The 23,538-nt window shown below is 43.8% G+C and overlaps 1 protein-coding gene across 2 annotated transcripts in view; it reads right to left on the bottom strand.

Moving 5' to 3' along the window:
• LOC146859674 (astacin-like metalloendopeptidase) overlaps positions 1 to 23,538 on the bottom strand; it is a 565,544-nt gene that overhangs the window by 261,339 nt on the left and 280,667 nt on the right. Inside the window, exons 5-7 of one of the 2 annotated variants that reach the window (XM_085643427.1) lie at positions 10,466 to 10,600; positions 9,095 to 9,212; positions 7,992 to 8,075 (exon numbers count right to left, since the gene is read on the bottom strand). In XM_085643427.1, the coding sequence (XP_085499553.1) occupies positions 7,992 to 8,075; positions 9,095 to 9,212; positions 10,466 to 10,600 (337 nt within the window). The remainder of the gene's footprint in view (positions 1 to 7,991; positions 8,076 to 9,094; positions 9,213 to 10,465; positions 10,601 to 23,538) is intronic. The other variant, XM_085643428.1, reaches the window with a different exon arrangement.

Here is a 23,538-nt window from a genome sequence, read left to right as displayed (position 1 = left end):
TGTTCTTTTGATCGAGCACACCTGTGAACTCTTCCCGGCCCCTCCCCCATCTAGTTCTTTACCGCTCGCGGCCCCCACTTCGCGGGTGCCGCTCGTCACACAAGGCTGCTGGACACTGCGAAGCTACTGATTCCCTTTGCCCGGGATTGCTGGGACTGCTGTGCTCTTTGGACTACGTACACGGGGAGGCTGCCGCTTAACATCGCTGCCCGGGACTGCGAGGACCAGGGTGCTCGTTGTTCTTTTGATCGAGCACACCTGTGAACTCTTCCCGGCCCCAACCCCTTTCTAAATATTTGCACAGCATAAGAGCCCCGCCCCTACGCGCCAGCGGAACGCGCCCGGAGCGAAGACCGGGCAAAGAGCGGGCCGTTTGAGGCCGTTCGAGGACAGGCGAGGCAGGGTCAGGGCCTACCCTCTTTCACCTCTACTGTGACTGCATCAATGGCGACTGTGAGAGAAACTCGGAGCAAAACATCCCAGGCTGCTGCCAAGCCCACAGGTACATTGGACTTATATTTTGCAAAGGCTGGATCCCTGTTGATTGACGACATAACCACTTTAGAGAAGCGTATTTCCCTAGATGTAGACTGGATTAGAAGATCGTCTTTAGGCCCTCTCAAACATGCTACCTCCCCACCACAACTGCCAGAATTTGTTGACCATGTCAAGGGGGGACCGCCTGGACTGCCGGTGCCCTCGACATCATTGAATCCAAGCACTACGATTTCATCTATCACAGACTGCGGTACTTCTACGCCAATTGATTTTATTACACTATCCCTCCTGCCTCCAAGGCTCTCTACTGCCCCCACAACTTGCAGTCTGGATTTAGCCTCTGAGACAACTATGAAAACTAATGATATTCCTAGTGTAGATTCTACTCAAGGGAATCGCGAGGGAGCAATACCTAAGAGGAAGGGAAGGGCCCAATAATTGCTGCACGGGTGGAGGGCCCCTCACTTGTAGACATAAAATCTTTCTTGAGCGAGTTACTCACCCCCTTAATAGATCGCCTTGCTAAATTGGAATCATCTATAAATAATCTTCATCATGATATGGTTCAGTTAGGGGTTAACTCTAAACCTACTAAAACACCTATAACGTCCACAGCTATACCACTCTCTAGGGACAGCCCTGGTCTACAACAGCTCCCCCATTCACATCTGCCCAGACCGATTCCTTCTTTAAAACCTGGACCCACGATCCCTCCACAGAATACCATCTCCACTCCCTGTGACACACCGTTTCCTTCCCCACCACGGGCGCAGGAACATAATAACAGATACAGACCAGTTAACTTACCGCCTGAGTCAGCCCCGTATACAGTTATCCTAACGGGTATCCCTGAATTAAAACCATCTACCAGCGAACCAGTGGAGGCTTTGAAAAACAAAGTCATCCACTGGCTCTCGAAAAACAGGCCCTTACCAGAGGGCATTAACAGTGAGGTTCTCATGGTTAGGAGACTCCCGTGGCTGGGTAATACCAAAAAAACTACCCCGGGAGACTGTGTATTGATTAATTTTAGGGATCCCCGAACAGCTTCTCACATATGTAGTTGGCCATATCCAACTACGGGTTCTCTTATTCAATCGCTCCCACTCTCCTTCTTTTACCCTCCCACAACAACAACCACACAAGCTGAGGACGGGTGGGATCTAGTACCCTGGAGAAATAGGTCAAGGGCTCCACATGCGGATAGGGAACGCTGGCTGACAGGGTGCCCTAGACATGGTCAAGTACCCACCCACAATCGTTTCTATACTTTAGACATGGTGGATTGACCGTTTTCGTCTGTGGGTGGTGGCGCTTTGAACACAACTAAGAATAGACAACCAGTACCCCCTAAGGATGAGGAACACTTTCCGTACACCAAAGTCACTGAAGAGGGTAGCTCAGAGGTGGCCTTCCCACCTTGGAACACCCCACCCGCGAGGGTTAAGCAGGGAATTGATTACGGCCCAACCTCTCCCCGGGGGTCGGAGTCGGAAGTGGTTTCACCCCCCAGCACACCTTGCACGGCACCAATTTCCTCACCACTTAAAATTCTATCCTGGAACATTGCGGGCCTCTCTAACAAACTTGATAACCCGTCCTGGTGCTCTTTTATCGAGCAGAAAGACATCTGTCTCTTACAAGAGACGTGGGCTAGAGAAAATATTGTTCATAAGGGCTTTGCAACCTTCTCTAAGCATGCAACGTGGGGTGGTAGGGGGCGCCCTTCAGGTGGTCTCACAACATGGGTGGCCACTGACTTAGGTTGCAGGGCGGATATATTACCCACTAATTCAGCAGACATCCTTGCTGTGCGGCTGGAGTGGCCAAACGCCGCTAGTCTGTTGTTGGTCAACATCTACTCACGCCCAATCAATATTTCCCAGGAGTCATCTACCATCACGGAGCTCGCTCTGGTTTTAAATGACATACCAGAGGGTACTGCCTATCTCGTAGGAGGGGACTTTAATTGCCATTATGAGCCCCTCCCTGGCTTCATGGAGGGTCTGGCCACGGAGGAGGATCTCTTTTGGCATATTCCTCCCACTCAGGCTCCGGCTCCTAAGACATGGTCCCCCCTGGCTCTGCAAATCAACTCCCTCTCGTTGAAATACGGCCTTCGCGCCTGCAATGGCAGGTCTAAGTCTGATGGTATGGCAAGATGCACTTTTAATAGAATGGGTAGTGAATCCAGACTGGACTATGTTTTGGTTCCTGTGTGTTCATGGTCCTTTGTAACAGACTTTTGGGTTACAATCAGGAGTGATAGCGACCATAATGCCCTTGAACTAAATTATAGTCATCCCGGCTCCCCAGTTAGGGGAATCTATAGGGGTGAATCTGAAGAATGCCGGGTACTTGAGTCCAATAGACGCAGGATAAAGTGGGAGCATCTATCTTCACATCCGGAAAAAATTAATAACTTATATACTCAAGCACTGCCTCTATTGGAGAAACTCCAGGTGATAGCAGAGAAAGGTACTAGCGAGGTTATCTATTCTGATTTGGGACAGCTGCATGCCGACTTCCTAATAATAGTTTCTGAATGCCTAACGAAACCAATAACCAGGACTAATAGAAAATCTTTCGGTCCATCATGGTACAACGGCGCTTGCCGAAAGGCGAAAGCCGACCTCCTGGGTGCAATCAAGGAAGGTAGGTGTGCCGTGGACATCAGGGCCAGACGAAGTGTCTACAAGTCCATGACCTCAAACGCTAAAAGAGAATGGGAATATGACAAATGGATTAATCTCACTAATTTCCTGGCCCGTGCAGACTCGCGCAAATTTTGGCGCTGCGTCAACACGGGTTCCGAGGAATTGACACCTGCCTCAGAACCTAATATCTCAGCCAAGGTATGGCAGGACCATTTTCAGTCTCTTTATAAACTGCCTGAGGATGTAGGGGAAAATTCTAACCACCCCCACTGCTCCCTTGAGACTGGTGAACCATTCACTTTTAAGGAGGTGCGAGCCGTTCTGACTGGCCTTGCCTCAGGCAAGGCACCTGGCTTGGATGGGCTTCCGGGTGACTTGTTCAAGCAGGAGCCAGACGTTTGGACCCCCTATCTTGCGACCCTCTATAACGCTATCTTAGCAGGCATGGTTATTCCGGGTACTTGGCTGGGGGCTGAGATTGTACCGATTTTTAAAAAGGGTTCCCCTCTGCTCCCAGCCAATTACAGACCCATTAGCCTAATAGATGTACCGTAGAAGATTTTTGGTAGGCTCATCTTAAATCGCCTCCAGGACTGGATCGAAGAAATGGCGATTATGAGCCCTTACCAAGCGGGTTTCCAGCGTGGCATCTCCACCACCGACCAAATCTTCAGTTTAAACCTTTTATATTGGAAGACGGTGCTGATTGAGGGCGGCAGTCTTTATACAGTCTTTGTAGACCTTCGTGCCGCCTTCGATCTGGTACCCAGAGATAAGTTATGGTCGGTGTTAACAAAAATGGGGGTCCCCGGGGATATTCTCTCAATTTTGAGAAGGTTGCATCAGTGGAATTATGCAAGAGTAAGATGTGGAAGGGATGGAACACTGTCTGATGCTTTCCCGGTCGATAGGGGGGTTAGGCAGGGTTGTGTCCTCGCCCCGACTCTCTTTTGTCTATTCGCTAACGGGGTCGTAGATCACCTTTGCACCCTGAACGATATTGATGCCCCTAAGTTGGACGGCAGCAGGGTTCCCGCAATTATGTTTGCGGATGATACCCTGCTGCTCTCCAAATCCCCCATGGGACTCCAACGGGTTCTGAATGGCTTTGTAGGTTTCTGCGAGGAGCGTGGGTTGGAGATCAATGCTGCTAAAACTAAATTTATGATCTTCAACCCACCCCCGACCACACGATCGTCGCCCAGTATAGGATCCTCTAGGCTGGAGAGGGTTTTTACCTTTGAATATCTGGGTATAGTTATTAACGAACGCATGACCTGGGAGCCACACAAACTAAGAGCGAATATGAAACTGACCCAGTCTGTGGGTGGCATTGCCAGGATGACAAAGGGCCTTACATACAGACCCCTTGGCCCACGCATACAAATATACAAGGTCCAGGCCCGGGGGGCCATTACTTACGGTGCAGAAATCTGGGGACATACGCCTGTGCAGAAGCTTCAGGTAACAGAGAACACTTTTCTCAGGCAGCTGACAGCTTTACCGTCCAGTACACCTCTTCTGCCACTCAGATTAGATCTAGGCTTAAGACCGCTTTCAGAGGAGTTGGGCTTAAAACCCCTAACCCTATGGTGTAAAATATGGTCGTCCCCAGAACTTTCCAAATATAGAGTAGAGCTGCAAGATATTTTGCGCCTCCGTAACAACATACAAATACCATGGTTAAGTTACATAAAGCTTACCTGTGAGACACTGGGTAGACCTGACTTGTGGTATGATCCAGAGGTTACATGCACCAGGGATTCCCGCAAACTTATCACAAAGGTATTTCGTGAACACCACTTACAAGGTGCTATAAGGACAGCGAGGGAGGGCTCCCATACTGCCCACTTCTTGGTTTTTAAAGATTTTTACCACTTAGAGTCAACTTATAATGATATGGGTCCCACTCTCACAAGAAAGCTTTACATGCAATGGCGCTATAACACTCTCCCTCTGAGGGCATATACTGCCCTGTGGTCTAACTCAGCACACACGGCCCTTTGCCCCCTTTGCAAGCAGACACAAGAGACAGACTTGCATGTTTTATTCTTCTGCCCGGTGTACAGCAGAGCAAGGAGGTATTGGCTCTGCCCATTACTTAGAAACATGGGTTTCAAACAACACCTCCCAGCTTTTAGAATATTTAAATCTGACATCTCGCCCCCAATTGCCTTTGCTGTTGCCAAGTTTTTAACGTCTATGTGGTTTACACGCTCACGTCTTCTTAAAACCATATCAAGCAATGACGTTGGACTGAGTTAATATTTTTATCACAACTGTGTATTGTTTTAACACTGCTATGTTTTATTGTACTATGATGCTTCTTTTATGGTCTTAACGACCGAAATAAAGATATTTGATGATGATGGTATAGGGGTAAAAATTACTATTCTAACTCCAGGGGGTGCAACAGTAGGGTAAGTGTTGGATAGTGTAGTGTAATATTATGCGTTGCAATGGTATGCGTTGTAAAGGTAGTATGCGATGTAATGGAATGCGTTGTAAAGGTAGTTTTTAAAAATGCGTTGTAGTGTCATGATATGTAATGGAATGCGTTGTAGTGGATGTTGCGTTGTAAAAAATGCGTTGTAAGTGTAGTGCGTTGTAAAAGTTGCGTTGTAAACGTTGTTCCCCGTAAAGGGGTGTGGAGTGCAGCGGTATAGAATAGACTGGGGTGACGCAGGGTAGATTGCAGTGGTGTAGAGTGGAGCAATGCAAAGTCGAGTGATGTAGAGCATAGTTGCATATATTGCATTGTTGTAGTGTGCAGTAGGGTGGTGAAGAGTAGAGTGCAGTGTTGCAGAGAAGAATGGCGTAGACTGGAGTGATGCAGAGTAGAGTGGAGTTGTGCAGGGTAGAATGTAGTGGTGTTACAGTCCATTGGTGTAGAGTGCATTAGCATATAGTAGAGTGGCGTAGAGTTCAATGGCGTGGAGTGCAGTGCCATAGAGTGATGCAGAGTAGAGTGGAGCAGAGAGCAGTGGTGTAGAGTACAGTGGTGCCGAGTAAAATAGAGTGGCATAGAGTGTAGTGATATGGAATAAATGGTTTAGAGTGCAATGACAGAGTGTAGTGGCATAGAGTATAGTGGCATAGAGTATAGTGGCACAGAGTATAGTGACATAGCGGCAGTGTAGAATGGCATAGAGTGCAGTGGTGGAGAGTAGAGTGGCCCAAGTGCAGTGGTGTAGTGTATACGGCTTTAAAGTAGAGTGAAGTGGTGAGCAGTCGAATACAGTGGTGTAGAGTAAAGCAGCATAGAGTGGAGAGTAGATTAGAGTGATGTAGAGTGGTTTGACAGGGTGTACAAACGTAGCATGGAGTGGCACTGAGTAGAATGCAGTGGCAAAGAGTACAGTGGTGCATAGTATAGTAGTTTGAGGTAGAATGCATTGGCATAGAGAAGAGTGGTGTCAAGTAAAGAGGTGAAGAGTGGATTTGTGCAGAGTAGAGTGCAGTGAGGCAGTGTTGAGTGGCGTGGAGTGACTTAGGATGAAGTGGTGCATAATAAATTGAAGTGGAGTAAAGTGAAGTATGCAAGGTGTGATAGTGTACTGGCATTACAGAAAATACATCTTTAATTAAAATTACCATTATATTTGCACAGTTTTACTGATAAAAGTATAATGCTCACAAACGATAATGTGTGAACATGTCATCAACTAGGGCCTCACTTATGGGGATATAGCTTAGGGCAGGGCAGCAAGTCATTAGCTAAGCCCTCATTCATGGGGATTTGGCGTAGGGCAGTGAAGAGCAGCAAGTCAGCTATCTGCCATGCCCTAAGTCAAAGTGAAAGGGCAGGAAAGCACCGTATTATGCAATACAGTGCATTCCTGAACTTTCCCCTTGCACTGGTGCCGTTTCGGCAGCCTGGCACCTACGTAGGCACCCTTGTACCAAGGGTCCCTGTGCTGTCAGCAGGATTGTTTAGGGACCCCTTCCTGCACAGAAACAATCCTAAGAGGCAGTATGCAGTACACATAAAAAGAGGAAAAAACAAGGAGAAATAAAGTTATTCCTCCTTGTTATGCCTTACCTCAGGAGGACTAAGGTTTTGGCGCTTCCCCAGATTTACATGCTCTCGTAAATCTGGGGAAGTGTCAAAATCCATGGGTGTTCCATGGGAACACCAACCGAAACACCCATGGAACAGCTCCAGAGCGCAAAGTAAGGCAAAGCAGTGATTTGATTTGCGCTGCCTTGCCTTTCTCTAGATCTATGAAACCATTCAAAGAAATGCATAGTAGTTTTGCGTGGCCTCATAAACATGATTTTGTGATTTGCGCTGCCAGAGTCTCACAAAAAGTGATGTTCCAGTGGCTTAAGGGGCTCATAAATATTCCCTCTAGTGTATTGATTTGTTTTGTTCGTGTTTGAATTTTTGTTTCCATCACACTTCAGAATTACTAAAGAAAGTGTTTTTTGCTTTTTTAACTCTGATACATTCTGAAATATCTGCACAATTCATTTACAGACATTTATATTGTTTTGTGTGCTAGAAAAAACACAACAGAATTGTAAAGCCTTCCTCAAGTACACACCCTGAAGCCAGCATGATTGTCACATAAATCCTCTCACGTTGTAGTCAGAGAAAGAAAAGTAAACATCAAGCGCCATGGAAGAGAGCGCCTGACATTTGACCTCTCTCTATGAATGCACAGCAAATGTCACAAAATAAGAACATGATTTGAAGGCCTGTTTACAGAAATCGAGCACTGGTGGAAGAATACCGTAAATAAAGTTTAGGCAATGAAAGGGGCAAACTCAAGCTGGAAAGCCTCAAGCAAATAAAGCCAGCAAATAGAAAGCAAGCAAATGTGAGTTACAAACCACAAAGCTATGGGCGGAATGCATTCCCAGGAAAGCTTTTCAAATATCCCCATGATGTTGTCAGGACACAGGACACATCTGAACCTGGCAGCGGAAAAAAATGATTTAACAATGGAGTTGAGGACCATGCACATTGCAAGCAAGAGGAGGAGTCACTGTACTGCGTGACACGAAAGACTTCTTCAAAGAAAAATAGCTTGCACACATCCGAGCCCAACACTAGATGGCGGACTTATGCTAAGCATTTGTATCTACAGCCACACAAATACCTCATACATAGGGTTTAGGCAATGGAAGGAACAATCTCAAGCTGTACAGCCTAAAACAAAGAGAGCCAACAAATAGGAAGCAAGTGAATGTGAGTCACAATCTACAACGCCAATAGTAAGGCATTGGCAGAATGTCTTGCCATGGAAACCTTTCAAATGTCTCCAAGTTGCCATTAGCAAACCAACCTCAACCTGCAAATAGGTTAAAATTCTAGACCAGTGTTTTGTGCAATTTTGCCTACATTTCTGGGCAGTTTTCATAATTTCCTTTGAGGATAATACTCAAAGTTCAGCAATAGACAATGTCAGCACATGGAAGGCAAGGAAAGAAGGAAACTACCCACTACTCAGAACTTTTATTTTTAGCTGTTTCACCCAGATGTGGTCCTTGGATACACTTATGATATGAACAGGGAAGCCTGAGCTCTCACTTTTGCTGTGCCCTACATTTAAATCTTATACAATCAAAGTGACCAGCAGCATGTGGAACAGCATCAAGAAATAGACTTGAAGCTCTTTGTAGAGCACCTTGCCAATTAGAAAGCTATCTCTATAATGAGGAAAACAGGACCCAGGAGTTTCTCTGCTTACAGAGTAGAAGGTGTCAGTCCTTGTCCCACCACGATGCAAACAATGACAAATGTACATATATAAATCTGGCATACCGTCATGTGTGTCACTTTCTGACAGTATTCAAGTAAGCTTTCATGGCCACTATTGTGGGGCTGACACTACAAGGGTTTCTCAAATATATGACGTAATAGGTAAAGCCTAGCCCTGGCATTATGACCAGGAGGGATTGTGTTTGTGTTTGTAGGGTCTGAAAAGACATACCCTCCCCCAGAGCTGATGTTCAAGTAGTCGGTCTCCATTTTGCGGTCAGTGAACTGGACACAGGTCAGCGTGTTGAACTCCTGTAGTGCCGCCCGGATCAGAGCCTTGGAGCTATCGCCTGGGCGAGGGTGAGACAAAAGGGATTGAAAGCAGAGTTAGAATGGAAGGAGGAAGACACTGCCGCTGGTGGATGTACACCAGGACTTCCTTGAGGTCACAAAACACAAACTTAGCAGCTGTACTGACAACCAGCATGGTCGTCAGTGCCAGATCGATTTATGGAAAAATCAGATAACTCTTGTGGAATTGATGACATTACAACGCAAACTATTACAACAGATACCTTTCCATTGCATTGTAAAGGCATTGCGTTGTAATGTCTGCGTTGCAATGGATGTTTACCTCTCTGGGTGGTGGTTAGCTTGGCCTGCGATTGATTCCCCCAGTGGTCAACATAGTCATCAGGCATCTATTCCACCCCATATTAGCCAATACTGTGGAGGTGTTCTCCATCTCCTGACACTGCAAAGACACCTTCACGAGCATTTGGAAGGAACCCAGGTGTTCCATAAAGAGCAATCAATAACCACTGTGTCGAGTAGACCCTCTGCCCCACTGAGCTTGCACTCTATGTGATGACCCCATCCAATCCCTACTGTTCGAAAGAGAACCCATACCTCTAGTGAATGAGGATACTCTCCAATGGTGTAAAGGAGACCTCATATCTCTAACAACATGCAAGGTAAATGAAGACCTCCTCCAGTAGCCCATGCTATGAATTAAGACATCCTTATTCTATCAAGATGGCCTGTGCATCAAGTACTTCTGCATGCTGTTATGTGGGAGAAACCCTAGCCCCCATCAGCCTGTATTGTGAAGGAGACCCACCAGCCTGTATTATGAAGGCGAGCCCCCAATGTCCCATAACCCTGAATTGTGAAGCAGGGCCCCAAGCTCCCATCAACCTACACTGTGAAGGAGAACCATCTGCCTGTATTGTGAAGGAGAGCTCATAAGGCCTATCAGCTTGTGTTGTGAAGGAGAATCCCTAAGTCCCATCAGCTTGTCTAGTAAAGGCCTTAACATGCAGCTGAGATAATACAGTAACCTGCCCTCTTATTACACACATCAAGGTGTATATGCAGGAGTACTGGCTCCTGATGTCACCAAGTGAAAGGCCTCCCAACCAGTCAGTTTTACTTGAGGACTTTATAAAAGACAGTGCTAAGTAGAAAGCCTCAGATGCCACTGCTGCATACACTCCCTAGAGATGATATGGTTAAGGGGCTCATCTACCTCCACCAGGTGCCCAGCCATAAGCCATAGTGCTGTAACCACCCAGTGTATGGAAGAACAATACATGTATCTCACTATATTCAGGAGCTATAACGAAGGGCACTGTGATGGCCCCATTTCCGGAGCTTGGCCAGATGCATTGGTTACACTGCACAGCACTGCGGGTCAGCTGCCTCCTGATGTCCCCCTGGAACAATGGGATCGAGCTTCCTGAAAGAAAAAGAGGAAATGAGGGCTTGAGAATGGGACTGTTGCTTGCAAGCAGTAACATCTTGGTGTGTACACCACTCATGCTGCACACACTGATATCCTGAAGATTAAGGGACAGCATTCTTTATCAGACATCAGAAACACAGATTGCATTCTGGGAGACCTAAACACAGACTACATTCTGTAAGGTTGATCTGGTCCCACCGAATAACAAACTCATTGGAAGTAGTTGCCACTATGATAGTAGTAGGTTAGTCATTAGAGAAGGAACATGCAGCCACCAAACCGAGCCAGGCAGTGCAGAGGCACCCGAGGTAAGCACACACTGGCTCCAACTATGCCAAGTTTTTAGGATCACCCCCCATGGACCAAGGGGGCTAACTACTGGCATCTATAACATGTATCATGCCAGTTTCACTTGGATACTGACCAATATCCAAACCCATGGCAAACTCTTCGTCCACTGACTACCAATACTCTGCATTCTTAGAAGACCTCAAAGCACCTCTTGTGGGCGGTTTAAATAATCTTCCATGGAGTCCGGGGTGACTATGGGAGCTCAAGTTCTGAACATGAAGGATGAGTTGTGATTGGCATGTGCTTGAACTGAATATACTCACCCATGATTGAGGTCGCTGCAGAGTTATAGTTTTTGATGAAACTCTTTCTCCATCTTACCCTTTATTGGTCAGATCATCAGTACAAACTAAGGTGTCATTCATTTCCATCCCAGAGGCCATTGCTACTCAAAAAGTAACTGAGAACAAACAATTATAGAGTGTGTTCTGTAGCTTTCCAAATGACAATGCAGGACACAGCCTTTGTAAGTCCTAGGACAGTGGGTTGCTTTTTGGGCAGGAACAGCTGAAGTATTGTAAGCTCAACCAGTTTCAAAGAAGCAGAACACAATGGGGCAGATTTACAAGCCACTTGCGCCTCTTTTACGCCGCCGTTGCGTCACTTTTGTGACGCAGCGGCGGCGCAAAACCAGCGCCATGCTGCGGGGTATTTACAACGTGACGCTTCTGGGAGATGCGTCACGTTGTAAAGCCCTGCGCCAGAAGTAGGCGTTCCTGCACGGGGGGGGGGGGGCGTTCCGGTGCAGGAACGCCTCCTAAAAGTGGCTGAGTGAAATCTACAAGATTTCACTCAGTCACTTTTGAGCCCATGCTGCGTCAAAACCCTGCGCCTGCTTGAAGCAGGCGTAAGGATTGATGCAGCATTGTGAGGATAGGGCACCCCAGAGCCTTGCTGGAGCTACGTCGCGCTTGCGATGCAACTCCAGCAATGCGCCGCCTTTACGGCACAGATGCGTCATGCATCTGTCCGTTTTTGCCCCATGGTGCGCCGCATTGTAAATGCGGCGCATCCATGGTGGTGGAGCCGTGACGCACAATAACTGGGGCATCCCTGCTGATATGCAGGGATGCACCAGTTATTGTAAATCTGCCCCAATGTTCTTCTAAGCACATGCTTAATTTACTACTGTAAAGATATAATTTTGCTAGGAACTGTATCCGACCCTGGGCTACTGGAAAATGTCAGGAATGGTTTTCACAATTTCCTGTAAGAATCTATCTTTTTTCAATATAGTTGTAAAATTGTAATATAAAGTAAATGGATGAACCTTTAAAAAATATGGTAGAATAACCTCAGACCTGATTTATACAAAAGTGTTATGTTTGCAAACAGTGGTTTTGCTGCTTGGGAACGTAAAATAGCTTTTTAATATGTACCAATCCTCTTTTAGGAACTGGTAAATTATTTCAGGGCAATGTGTTCTTTTGTCACCAGCAGGCTACCATACCTGTGATGGCATGCAGTCAGAGTAAGCCACAATATGTGACCTATCTCATTAATATTTATGAGGTAAGTCAGATTTTAACCTTCTCCAAATAGGAATTATGAGAAATTACCTAATATTCTATCAGTCGATTCACCAAATACCACACTAGCTGCGTAGCCCAAAAGATAGGGTGCATGGTATTTAAACGTGGGACATGTAGAAAGTGAATGTTACCACATCCTTGCAGTGACAAGGCTCTAAAAGTCATTTTCACTGGGGCAGGCCCAACTGTCCAATGTAGAAAACCAGAGAGCAGAATAAAATACTAATACTGCATCTCGGGAATGGAACTAGCCAGGAAAATAATTAAACAAATATTTTTCATTGTTATTCAATAACAAATTCAATGGTGAAGTTTCATTTTTAATAAATACTCTGGAAAAGTATACTTTTGAAAGTTTTCCCTGTCTGAAGTATCCTGGAGGCTAAAACTCTTCAGCTTCTCCCAGAAAGTGATTAGTCTTGAATATGTGCGAGAGATGTGTTAAATGCTTCCCAGGACCACAAAATAGGATAAGCTGAATTGGCGGAGATGACTCCTCTGAGTTCAGCAGAATATGTGGGGTATGAGCAGTGGGCGATAGTATACTCCCCCTACTTACAGCCAGCACCTAGGTCTCATGAGGCCTTTGCCCTTACATTTAGGGTGGCCAAAGGCTTTCACCATCTTGAAAATGCCCTGACTAATTACATTAGTTAGGGAAGGACATTGGTCACCCTCACACACTAGCAAGTGTGGCACCTCCAGGCATCAACTTCAGAACACTTTATGGACCCGCGGAAGGTCAGAAGAGGACTGGACCTACAAACATTGATCTGAGAGAAGCCCTGAAGGATGGCCTGCTTCCTCTTATACCCATAACAAAAAACAAATACTCCGAGGGTCATCTGGTTGACCATCTGTGTGGCTACCGGGAGACAACAAGCTTCAAGATGCCTTTTCCTGGAGCTACCTAGATGACCAGTGGCACATGGACCTCAACGAGACCCTACTTTAAAAAATCATTTCTACAGGTTCTCTCATTGTATGTTTGTAATTTTGTTTATTAAATTGTACTAATTGTTTGTAATACGGTTTGGAATTTTTTTTTGTACTTTGACTTTATTGCTTTTATGGTACTTCATAAATACTTTACACATTGTCCTACGCTAAGCCTATCTGTTGCCATAGCTACCAAGGGGGTTCACCCTCACAAGGGTTGTGATTTTTCTTCGAGGTGGGTAGTCACCCACCAGAAATATTAATCCAATTTCTTACACTTATACTTTGGCATGTTTATTATTTCGTCCCGACATGACCTTGAGGGTCCTGGCAGTTTGGGTGAAGGAGTCATGTGAAGCCATGGCAATGTAGTGTAGTTCCTATATCCCTGATAGGCTCTGCGCATTGGAATAATATACACTATAGTTTTGACATAGAACTGAGGTCAGTATGCCTCTATCGAGTACATTAAATTTAATTACTTGTGTGTGCCAGCTAACTCAGAGGTCACTAAAAACTTCTCGAATAAACAAGAAGGGATTAGTTTCTGACAACTGCATAAACATGACAACTTTGTTTTCCTTACAGTCGGAACAATCTCAGAATCGTAGAAACAATAGATAACAGTTTCACTCAGTCAATCATGCATGCTTCTTTTCTACAAAGTTAGACAGAAATAGATAGACAGGCGTTTCAATAAAAAGGTTTTATTGATCAGTCTTATTTCTCATGCAAGAGATATGAACTGTTACAATCGTAAGACAGAATGGGAAGTATAATATGTACAGCTTTAGCAGTAAGATAAAATAATACTGAAATAGCATGGTTTGTAGCTATGACAGATATTCATAAAAATACATACATAAATAACACAGGCTAAAATGTTAATACTCATATGATGCTTCTAGCTAGTTCTACCCCAATGTACCTAACCTATGTGTAGTACGAGGTAAGAAGTAGGTGCTGTTTGTCTATTGTCTAGTTTAGCTATAGTTGTCAAGATTTGCCAAAAGTCCCTCTAAGTTCTAGTCCGCTCCATACCTTAGAATGAGTGAGGTTGGAATCTCTTTCCGAGTCTCGATCTCTAACACCCCGCAAGGGTAGTCAGAAACACTGGAGCTGGATTCTCTGTGAGGAGGATGACAGTGTCTGGTCAGTGCGTCAGGCGGGGACTTGACTTCCTTCCGAACTTGCCATGGCGAGCCGCGTCGTACTAGTAGGCAGCCAAACCGTGGTTTGCCATGGTAAGTGAAGGTATATTTATACCTTGAAGGTGTTTAGGAATGCCAGTATTGACGTAAAAGTCGGGCAGAAGAACGTCATGAATGAACCCCTAAGAAATAGATGTTCATGCGTAATAAATGAGTTCTTGGAGAAATCAATATCCAAGCAAGGGGAAGTCCTAAAGGCTTAAGAGTCTGGTTTTCCAAGAACTCGTTGTGATGTAAATGAACGGATGTAGGCGGCCATGCCTGTATTTGGTGAGCATGGATAATGCCTAAATAAGGGTAGGATTTCTATGCCTAAATATGGGCAATGTGAATTGTGCCTATATAAGGACATAAATCGGGAAACCTATATATGGTATCTAAATCGACACACAGCACCCACTCTACTTTCGTATGAACGACATTACTAAATTCTAAACATGCTAAACATATCTAAAATATAGCTACAAATGGATGGCTAAGAACATGTCTAAAAATAAATTATCTAAAAATACATTGTAAAATGCATAAAAACTGTTGCCATGCATAAAAAATGCATTGGTGCTGTACATATTAAAGCAATGTTTCATTCTCAGCACATATTTACATTGAATGTCAAATGAATAAACATACATATATATACAAATTATGAAATGGCTCGTAAATACAGAAGAAAAAGCCGAAACCGTTCCATGTCAAGTTACATAAACCAATTGTTATTGACAAGGTGACATATTGTCTCTGAAAGTGTATCAAATAATTCTGTTCTCTATGAATAGTTCTACTATAAGCAGATTACTGTGCCATAAAAAGAAAAATTCAAAAAATAATCATAGGAAAAAGTTCCAAGTTTGGTCTTTGTTTTGAAAAAAGAAGGCCAAATTCAGAGTCTTCCCGATACACTGTGTGCTGAATAAAAAGTCAGTGTAGGGGATGGAGAAAACATGAAATCTTCTAATCCTGTAGACAAAAAGTCGTCTACCGTTGTAGGTGAAAGTTGGATTACCTTGTTTAGAAGACTAACCGCACATAGATGAGAAGCATCGCCGTCAGCATTGGTTGCATCGGATGTTACCTGCGGGCCTGTTGTTTCCTCTCGTATCTAAGCAGTGGCAATTTGCGTCTGTGAGATCTCAATGAATGCCGTCATCAGGATTGGTAGCCGCTGGGGACAACACACAGTATGGGCCATTACTGGGTCCAGCAGAGTATCGATATCCATAGGCATGACTGATGGGAGTGTTCGACAGATGTCTAGCACGCATTGTTCACCGCAAAGCAGGCAGCATAGGACAGGTAAGATGCAATCTTGTCAGATTGGTCTGAATGACTGAAACCATGTGGTATTTAATTCTCATAGAGGAGGTAAAACTACAATTTGGACGAAGCGCTCACGACCCTTCATCTCCAGTAGAGCTCTCTCTATAGTGCTTGGAGTGACGCTGGTGAATTGGCTTGCCATATCAGAGCAGTAAGATTAAAAATAGGATCCCTGCAACGAGTCCAAAAGTAGTGGCAGTACGCCAAACACAGAGTGCATAAAGTTGGGAATTATTCTGAGGACTGCTTGAAAAGGTGCTAACAGTCCTGAACACACGGTCTTAAATACATGTACAATACCGCTCGTATCAGACATGTTTAAGATATGTTCCAACAGTTCTGAGAAATATATAGGGCAGTTTGTATTCAAAAGGGCTTGTATCTCGGCAGAAGTCCTTGCGACTTGTAGATCATAGGTTTCTTTGGCACAGGTCAGTGGCACAGTCTGTTGTAAAAGAATGGCGTTCATTCTGCTTTGAGTATCAATTCGTATAGAAGAGATGTTCAGTGAAGGCCATAGAGGCGACTCCCTGACTGTCTGTATTTGTGGAAACAAAACTTGCATTCAGCAAGTGACCCTGGATGTAACTGTTACTAGATATGGGATACCTGGCAACATGCCACAGCAGCTGTGATCATTCAACATAAGGTAACTTCCATTTGAAAGTAGTCCGAAAATTGGATTACTCACCGCAGCTGCTGAGCCTTGCAGGTGACAGGATAAGTTTGTAATGGAACCATCGCAGGCCCCGTGTAAATTAATACCCTGACAAAGGAGGGAACCGCTTAGTGCATTTTCATAGTTTGTACCGCTAAGAAACACTTCACGCCCCCCACTCCAACATCTATGTGTGTAAGGTAAATCCCAAGATGTCGTGTTGTATTCTTTACCCAACCTTTCATATTTGCCGCTGGTATATGTTTTAGGCAATACTGAAAATGGAAAGTTGTAACAGGCAGAGTAATTTTACCATGTATGATCCACTCAGTAGCTGGTTTTTCTGCCACCGTAAATGGTCATTGTTCCAGTTTTTCAATGCTCAGCACAGTGTAGTCTGCTCCCCTTTGTGCCAGTTTGATCTGTTTATCAGTGAGATTGAATTCTGAAAACAGTGGCGTAGTGTTGATTAAACGCCAAGACTCATAGCCTGAATGCAGCTTTTGGAGCGTCCAGCCTAATAGCATTATAGAATGTAATTGAGACTGACCATGTTGCAGCATGACCAAGTCTTGTTCCATGATGTCTATGGCAGAAGACACAATGCTGTCCAATGAATATATCCTAGGCGAGTCGTTAACCCATGGTCTACTACAGAGAGAGATTTCTCTAAATTAATACGATCAATTTCTCGTATTCGTTCTGCAGTCTCTGCTAGGGTAATTTTCCATATTTCATTAAAATCATCGTAGATACCGGCATATATGAAACGTTTTTGACACAGCTTTCTTGGTCCTAGCAAGAATTCCGTAAGATCTGCACCTTCTTTAAGTAAAGATAAGTGCTGTTTTACATCCTGCAGGGTAGCTTTCTGTAGCCAATCAAGGCAGAGTTTCCCTACACTGTATGTTGTTACTACCCCTGCATGCTGTCTTTGAACATAGCGTGGGTCTGGCCTATTGATAGTGAAACCCTGTGTTTTGTTCAGGAATCGATCTTGACAGTTGTTTGTGTCTGTGGGCCAGAGCAACCATTTTTTACATTCTGGATCTGATCTGTTGTGATGCAAAATATTATGTACGTCGACCTCCCCCCGTGTAGTGCTATTACTCACAGGTATTGGTATGGTCGGTGTGTTCATGTCTTTGATCTTGGCTAACCCAAGGCAAGACGTTTGTTGGACGGTGTCTTTCAAAAACATAATTTGCTCAGGGATGATACAGGCTCTAAACAAAGGTTCTACCCCCTGCACTTGCCAATCTTTTGTACCCCAGACAGATTTTGTCTCAATGTTGTCTTTCCAAAAGTCGAGTACCTGTCTAGACAGTTGGGCAATAAAGGCTGCAGAATAAATCTGATTTGTATTGGTTAACATATTTTTCGTTCCTGTCTTGTTCATATTCTTAAACTAAAACGATTCTGGATTGGATAAGTTGAACCCTGAAAAATATGAAAATTTCATTGCAAAAGTTTTTGAGCTACCCTTTGGAGGTGTAGGACAATGTTGCCATTGGTTATACATAAATACATTTCTAGGTGATGCAGTTTTATGCAAGAAATGATGACCGTAGTGGGTATAACAATACAATTGTTCATAGTCTGATGAACCCTTTAAATATTCATGATTTGTGAATACTGCAGACATTTCTAGATAAGACATCATGTTATTAACAGTCTAGAAGTCCCAATCATCAGAAAAGGTACTAGAGGTAAAAAAATCACTTAATGAAATTTTAAATAAGTGTGGAATCTTCAAATGTTCCGACGGACCAAAAATGTCATATTCAGTTCTGCCCCAAACTATACCATCTGGTATAGGAACGGCTGTGATGTTCACTGCTGACAAGTCTCGTGCTTCACGATGGTATGATTTGTGCGGCTGGAGAAGTAAGTTCACTCTTTTACCTGCTGTGTCCATTTGAATACATATTCCATTTATCAGCATACCCAGAGTAATCACCAGTGTTCTGTAGAAAGAAGAATATTCCCAAAACAATCCATAGTTCAATCCATGGTGAAACCAGATAAGTCATTTTCAGGAGATGAAAAAATCTGTTGCTTATTCTTTGAAAGTTCTTTGTGCTGGCGTCGTTTCAGGTTCGCTTGGATCCTCAGAAAATGTATCAAAGTTAATGAAATAGCCAGAGGCAGTTCTGTCAATGGTTGGAATTGCATGAGGATTCGTTGAAATCGCTGGAACCAGTTGATCACTTGTTACTTCGTTGTAGACAAGTGTATCAGGTCGAACTGTTAATTGGGTCTCAAGAAGGGCGAGTTCCATAGCTTTGTTGCTTAGTCCTTCATTTCTCACTGTAGAATCTTCAAAGGTGATGAGTCTCTCAGTTTGAGCCTCTTGGATTGTAGCTAGCGGAGTGCGTCTGCTACATTGTCGGAGTCCACTTAGCCTACTGCTTAGTATCGGCCACATAGTGTGGTTTGATCAGGTCGATGGACACAAATCTTTTCTCCTTTTTACCAGCAAGGGGCGGCAGTAGTACTGATCTCGATCCGTGGATTGCTAGGACAGGTACTGGTTGTCTGTAAGAAGGCCCAAATTCCTTCTTGTCCGCGATCTTTTCTCTGACTAGATCACCAAGCTTTGCGATCCAGACAGGCTTTGCTGGGACGGTTGTCTTTTCCCCAGTGGTGGTTGGCTTCAGGAACACGTTGCTTTGTTTGGATCTTAATTTATTTAAGTCCTGTAAAACACCACTGTGCCTTTCATGTCAAGGTCCGGAATCAACATTCTAGTTCCAAATAGGGCTTCATATGGAATGACACCCCCTAGAGAACTTCTTGGCAAATTTTTTAATGAGAGTTGGACCCCATAAAGATGTTTGACCCACCCATCACCCTTACCTAATACCCTAGCTGCTATAGACTGCTTTATGTCCTGGTTTTTTCTTTCCACAACAGAATTTCCCTCAGGATGGAATAGAGAAGAATACCGCAATGCTACACCCAAACTGGCCATGGCTTCTTTGTAAGCTTGCGAGCTAAACGCAGGACCCTAATCAGAATGTAGTGTGCCAATTGCGTATGTGCTGATAAAGACTCACAAATCTTTTATAACAGTTTGAGCGTCAGCCGAGCGCTGAGGCCACATCCAAAGGAACCTTAAACACAAATCCAATGCGACCATGATATATTTATAGTTGCCATCCCTTTGTAAGGGACCGCAGTGGTCCAGGTAAACACATGCTAATGGTTTATCCGAAATTAACAGGGGCGTCTGTGCGGGACGTTTCACAGTAGAGACTTTCATCTTCTGGCATATTTCGCAGTCCAAAACATAATTCCTGGTCTGTTTCCTAATGCCTGGCCACCAGTACCTCTGTTTTAATAACGATAACGTGGCGAAAACACCTGCATGGGCAGAGGCGATCCTTTCATGTGCTGCTAGGATTAGTCCTACTCTATTTTCCATGTTTAGTATTACCCTATCCCCCACTCCAGGGATTCGAGCAAACTGAATATTGTTCGCATCAATTATATATGAGTATTTGAGTGGAAATCTTTTAGGTAACGCTGCACCGCTGCCTTTGCTTGAAGCGTTGACAGCCAGTATTATTTCACTGTCTATTTTTGTTTTTGAACGAGTGATTGCATCTACTCAAGCCGTTTGCACAGCCCCTTTCACGGCTTCATCAGCCAATGAATTCCCTTCAACGTGAACGCCATCACGTTGATGACTCAGCGTGTGTATCATGTGAGTGTTTTGTAGTCCGTTTTGCAACTGAACTACTTGTTCCCAAAGCGTTTTATGCCTGATTGTGCCACCTTTTGCATCTTTGAAACCATTTTGAAGCCAATTCTGTAAATATTCATTGTATGATTGAACACAATAAAAAAGAATCGCACACTATGAGTGTGGGGAATTCACGATCTGTATTTTCAAGTGCCATTTTAAATGCTTGTAGTTCAGCTTGCTGAGCTGTACAGTCTCCTAGAGATTGCGTTTTTGTGACCATTGGTCTAAATTTGCCATCAAGCATACGACCTTTAACGATCGCGCATGCTGCACTATAAGCTTGCTTACCCTCCGTAGCGAGTTGTACAGATCTGTCAGTATAAATTATAAATTCGTACTGGTCAAGAGGGAGAATTTCAGTAGGCAGTGGAAATTTGTGTTCGTATTGCAGGAATGCATGTGTTTTTAAATAAGGATCAAAAACATATTCAACATCAGTTGCAGCAAGAGAATGAACCCATTGTATCCATCTTGGATGTAAAGCTTTTGAATTCGGAATACTCGCTTTTGTAACTGCCTCTAAGGCTGGTACAGGGGTTACGACTATAATGCATTTCCCCTATTTCACCTTCATTAAAAGTTAAGTAGGTGAATCCGCATTGACCCGGAATAATTCAGATCACTAGGTTGCGTACGTTAATGGCGTGTTTGTAAGTGTTTTGTTGCTAACATGTCAGCTTGTAATGAACGCAGGATATCTGTGTGTTCCTGTGTCCAATGTGTGATTTTAAAATCAGGTTTGATTAATTTGTAGAGAGGTTTAACCCTTTCTGCTTAGTTTAGAATTTATGTTCTTCCAAAATTCAGGAAACCTATAATCGACTGTAAGTTTTTCATTGTTTTTGGAGGTTGGAGCAGTGCACACTTTTCTAAGAAGTTGGCTGCCAGGCTTTTGCCTTCACTTGATAGATTAAATTGAATTTATAACCTTCAGAGTTGAAGCCCAGTATAATGGTATTCACCCTGTTCAAGTGCCTGTTCAGGTCATTGTCTGTCAGATAGATATCATCGACATATGACAATGCCTCGTCATCATAAATGTGTAGTAACTGCGTTACCTTTGCTGAGAATAGCCCTGGTCTATTCTTGAATCCCTGATGGAGACGGCAGAATTGACAATGGGACCCCAATATTGAGAAAGCTGTCAAATACCTACTTTCAGGTGTTATATTTTGACAAAAGAAACTGTTAGAAATATCTAATGTGGTTTTATATTTTTTACGCACAATGTTATTCATTAATGCTGTACTATGTGCATTTTGCACTGCAAATGTTTTACAATAAGAGTTTAAGTGTCTGCATTCCAAAACTAGACGATATGTATTGTCTGGTTTGGAAACAGGAAACGATATGTATTGTCTGGTTTGGAAACAGGAAACAAAGGATTGTTCATTGATGTGGTGCATGTTTCAATCACCCATTGGTAATCAAGTTGATCTAAGACCTCCCTGACCTGTTTTTAGCTTCTTGCCTAATTGGATACTGCCTTTGTGCAGTTGGTTGATTTTTTAACTGGATCTTATGGTGAGGTGAGTCCTCATCCCATCCTACATGATTTTTGTATAATGCTGGGGCTTGGGCCACTGCCCATTTCCAGGCATAAGTATAATTTAAATGTACTGTAACATTGTTAGAGAAGACTGACATAATGATGTATTTGCCATGTGGTTCAAAAAAACAATGGTCTGGTGAGGTCAAAAAATCCTCGAGTAGCGGAGCTACAGTTATTAATTTGAGAAAAAATTAATAGTATTTGATGGTAACGGAAAATGAATTAGATCCAATTACGGAACGTATACAAGGACACAGGAAGGTAGAGGAAGACATCACATTTTATTAACATCATAAAATGGAGTTGCTTCCATTCCTAACATTTTTACTTTTTCAGCGGGGTGTATATTGTATATACAGTGCTCACATATACAAAAGTGAAGGTGCGTGAAGTGAAGTGCTCAGTGACAATAAAAACATTTCATCGCATTGAGAGACAGGTCAAAAAGAACCCAATTGGTTTAGACAATGTTTAAGGGGACTTTGACATTGTGGTCGACGGCGTTTCGATCTTAGTCAGTCAAGATCATCATCAGGACAATGTAAATGTGAGCACGTAGGATTACGCAAGATCGTAGTGAGGGCCTACAGGGTTGGTCGAGGAGCCAAGTAATTACGGGAGAGCGTCCGTGTTGCAGACGAATCAGTCGTTCCAATGGCGATGTGTGGGCAATTTCCGCGGAAGCCGATGTCAACGGAGAAGGGCCGCTAACAGTCCGTGCTCTGCGGCGTGTTTAAAGCTCTAGGCGTGTGACTGGCCCGGGAAAAGTTGGCAATAGTCCGAAGCGCTTCGGACTATTGCCAGCGTGCTCCTGATGTGATTCATTCACCCTGCAAAATTCTTCTTGCCAACTTTTCCTGATGATGATCTTGACTGACTAAGATCGAAACGCCGTCGACCACAATGTCAAAGTCCCCTTAAACATTGTCTAAACCAATTGGGTTCTTTTGGACCTGTCTCTCAATGCGATGAAATGTTTTTATTGTCACTGAGCACTTCACTTCACGCACCTTCACTTTTGTATATGTGAGCACTGTATATACAATATACACCCCGCTGAAAAAGTAAAAATGTTAGGAATGGAAGCAACTCCATTTTATGATGTTAATAAAATGTGATGTCTTCCTCTACCTTCCTGTGTCCTTGTATACGTTCCGTAATTGGATCTAATTCATTTTCCGTTACCATCAAATACTATTAATTTTTTCTCAAATGAATAACTGTAGCTCCGCTACTTGAGGATTTTTTTACCTCACCAGACCATTGTTTTTTTGAACTATCTCCTACCCCAGGTCACATTCGTGAGGGGTTCCCTTGTCTTTTATACACACAGTATTTGCCATGTGGGCACTCTCTGACAAATTCTGGTGGCCAGTCCCCTTCTGCTAGAAGTATATCATAACACTTTGAAAGTCGCTCCCAAAAGAGTGCTTTCACTTTTCTTGGAATGTCTCCCTCCATCCGGAGTGTTATTTCATATAACCTTTGTGGAGAACTAACCCTGGTGTCTGCAGTCTCAACTTGAATGTCTTCATTCAGGTCCACTGTCTCCAGAAGTCCCTTAAGGTTCTGGCGAGATATTGATACTTCTGCTGCGCTGTCCAACATTGTCTGAGCCCAT

Source organism: Triturus cristatus, chromosome 3_1, assembly GCF_964204655.1.
Source record: "Triturus cristatus chromosome 3_1, aTriCri1.1, whole genome shotgun sequence".
NCBI classification, from domain to species: domain Eukaryota; kingdom Metazoa; phylum Chordata; class Amphibia; order Caudata; family Salamandridae; genus Triturus; species Triturus cristatus.
This window is presented reverse-complemented; position numbering and strand designations above follow the sequence as displayed.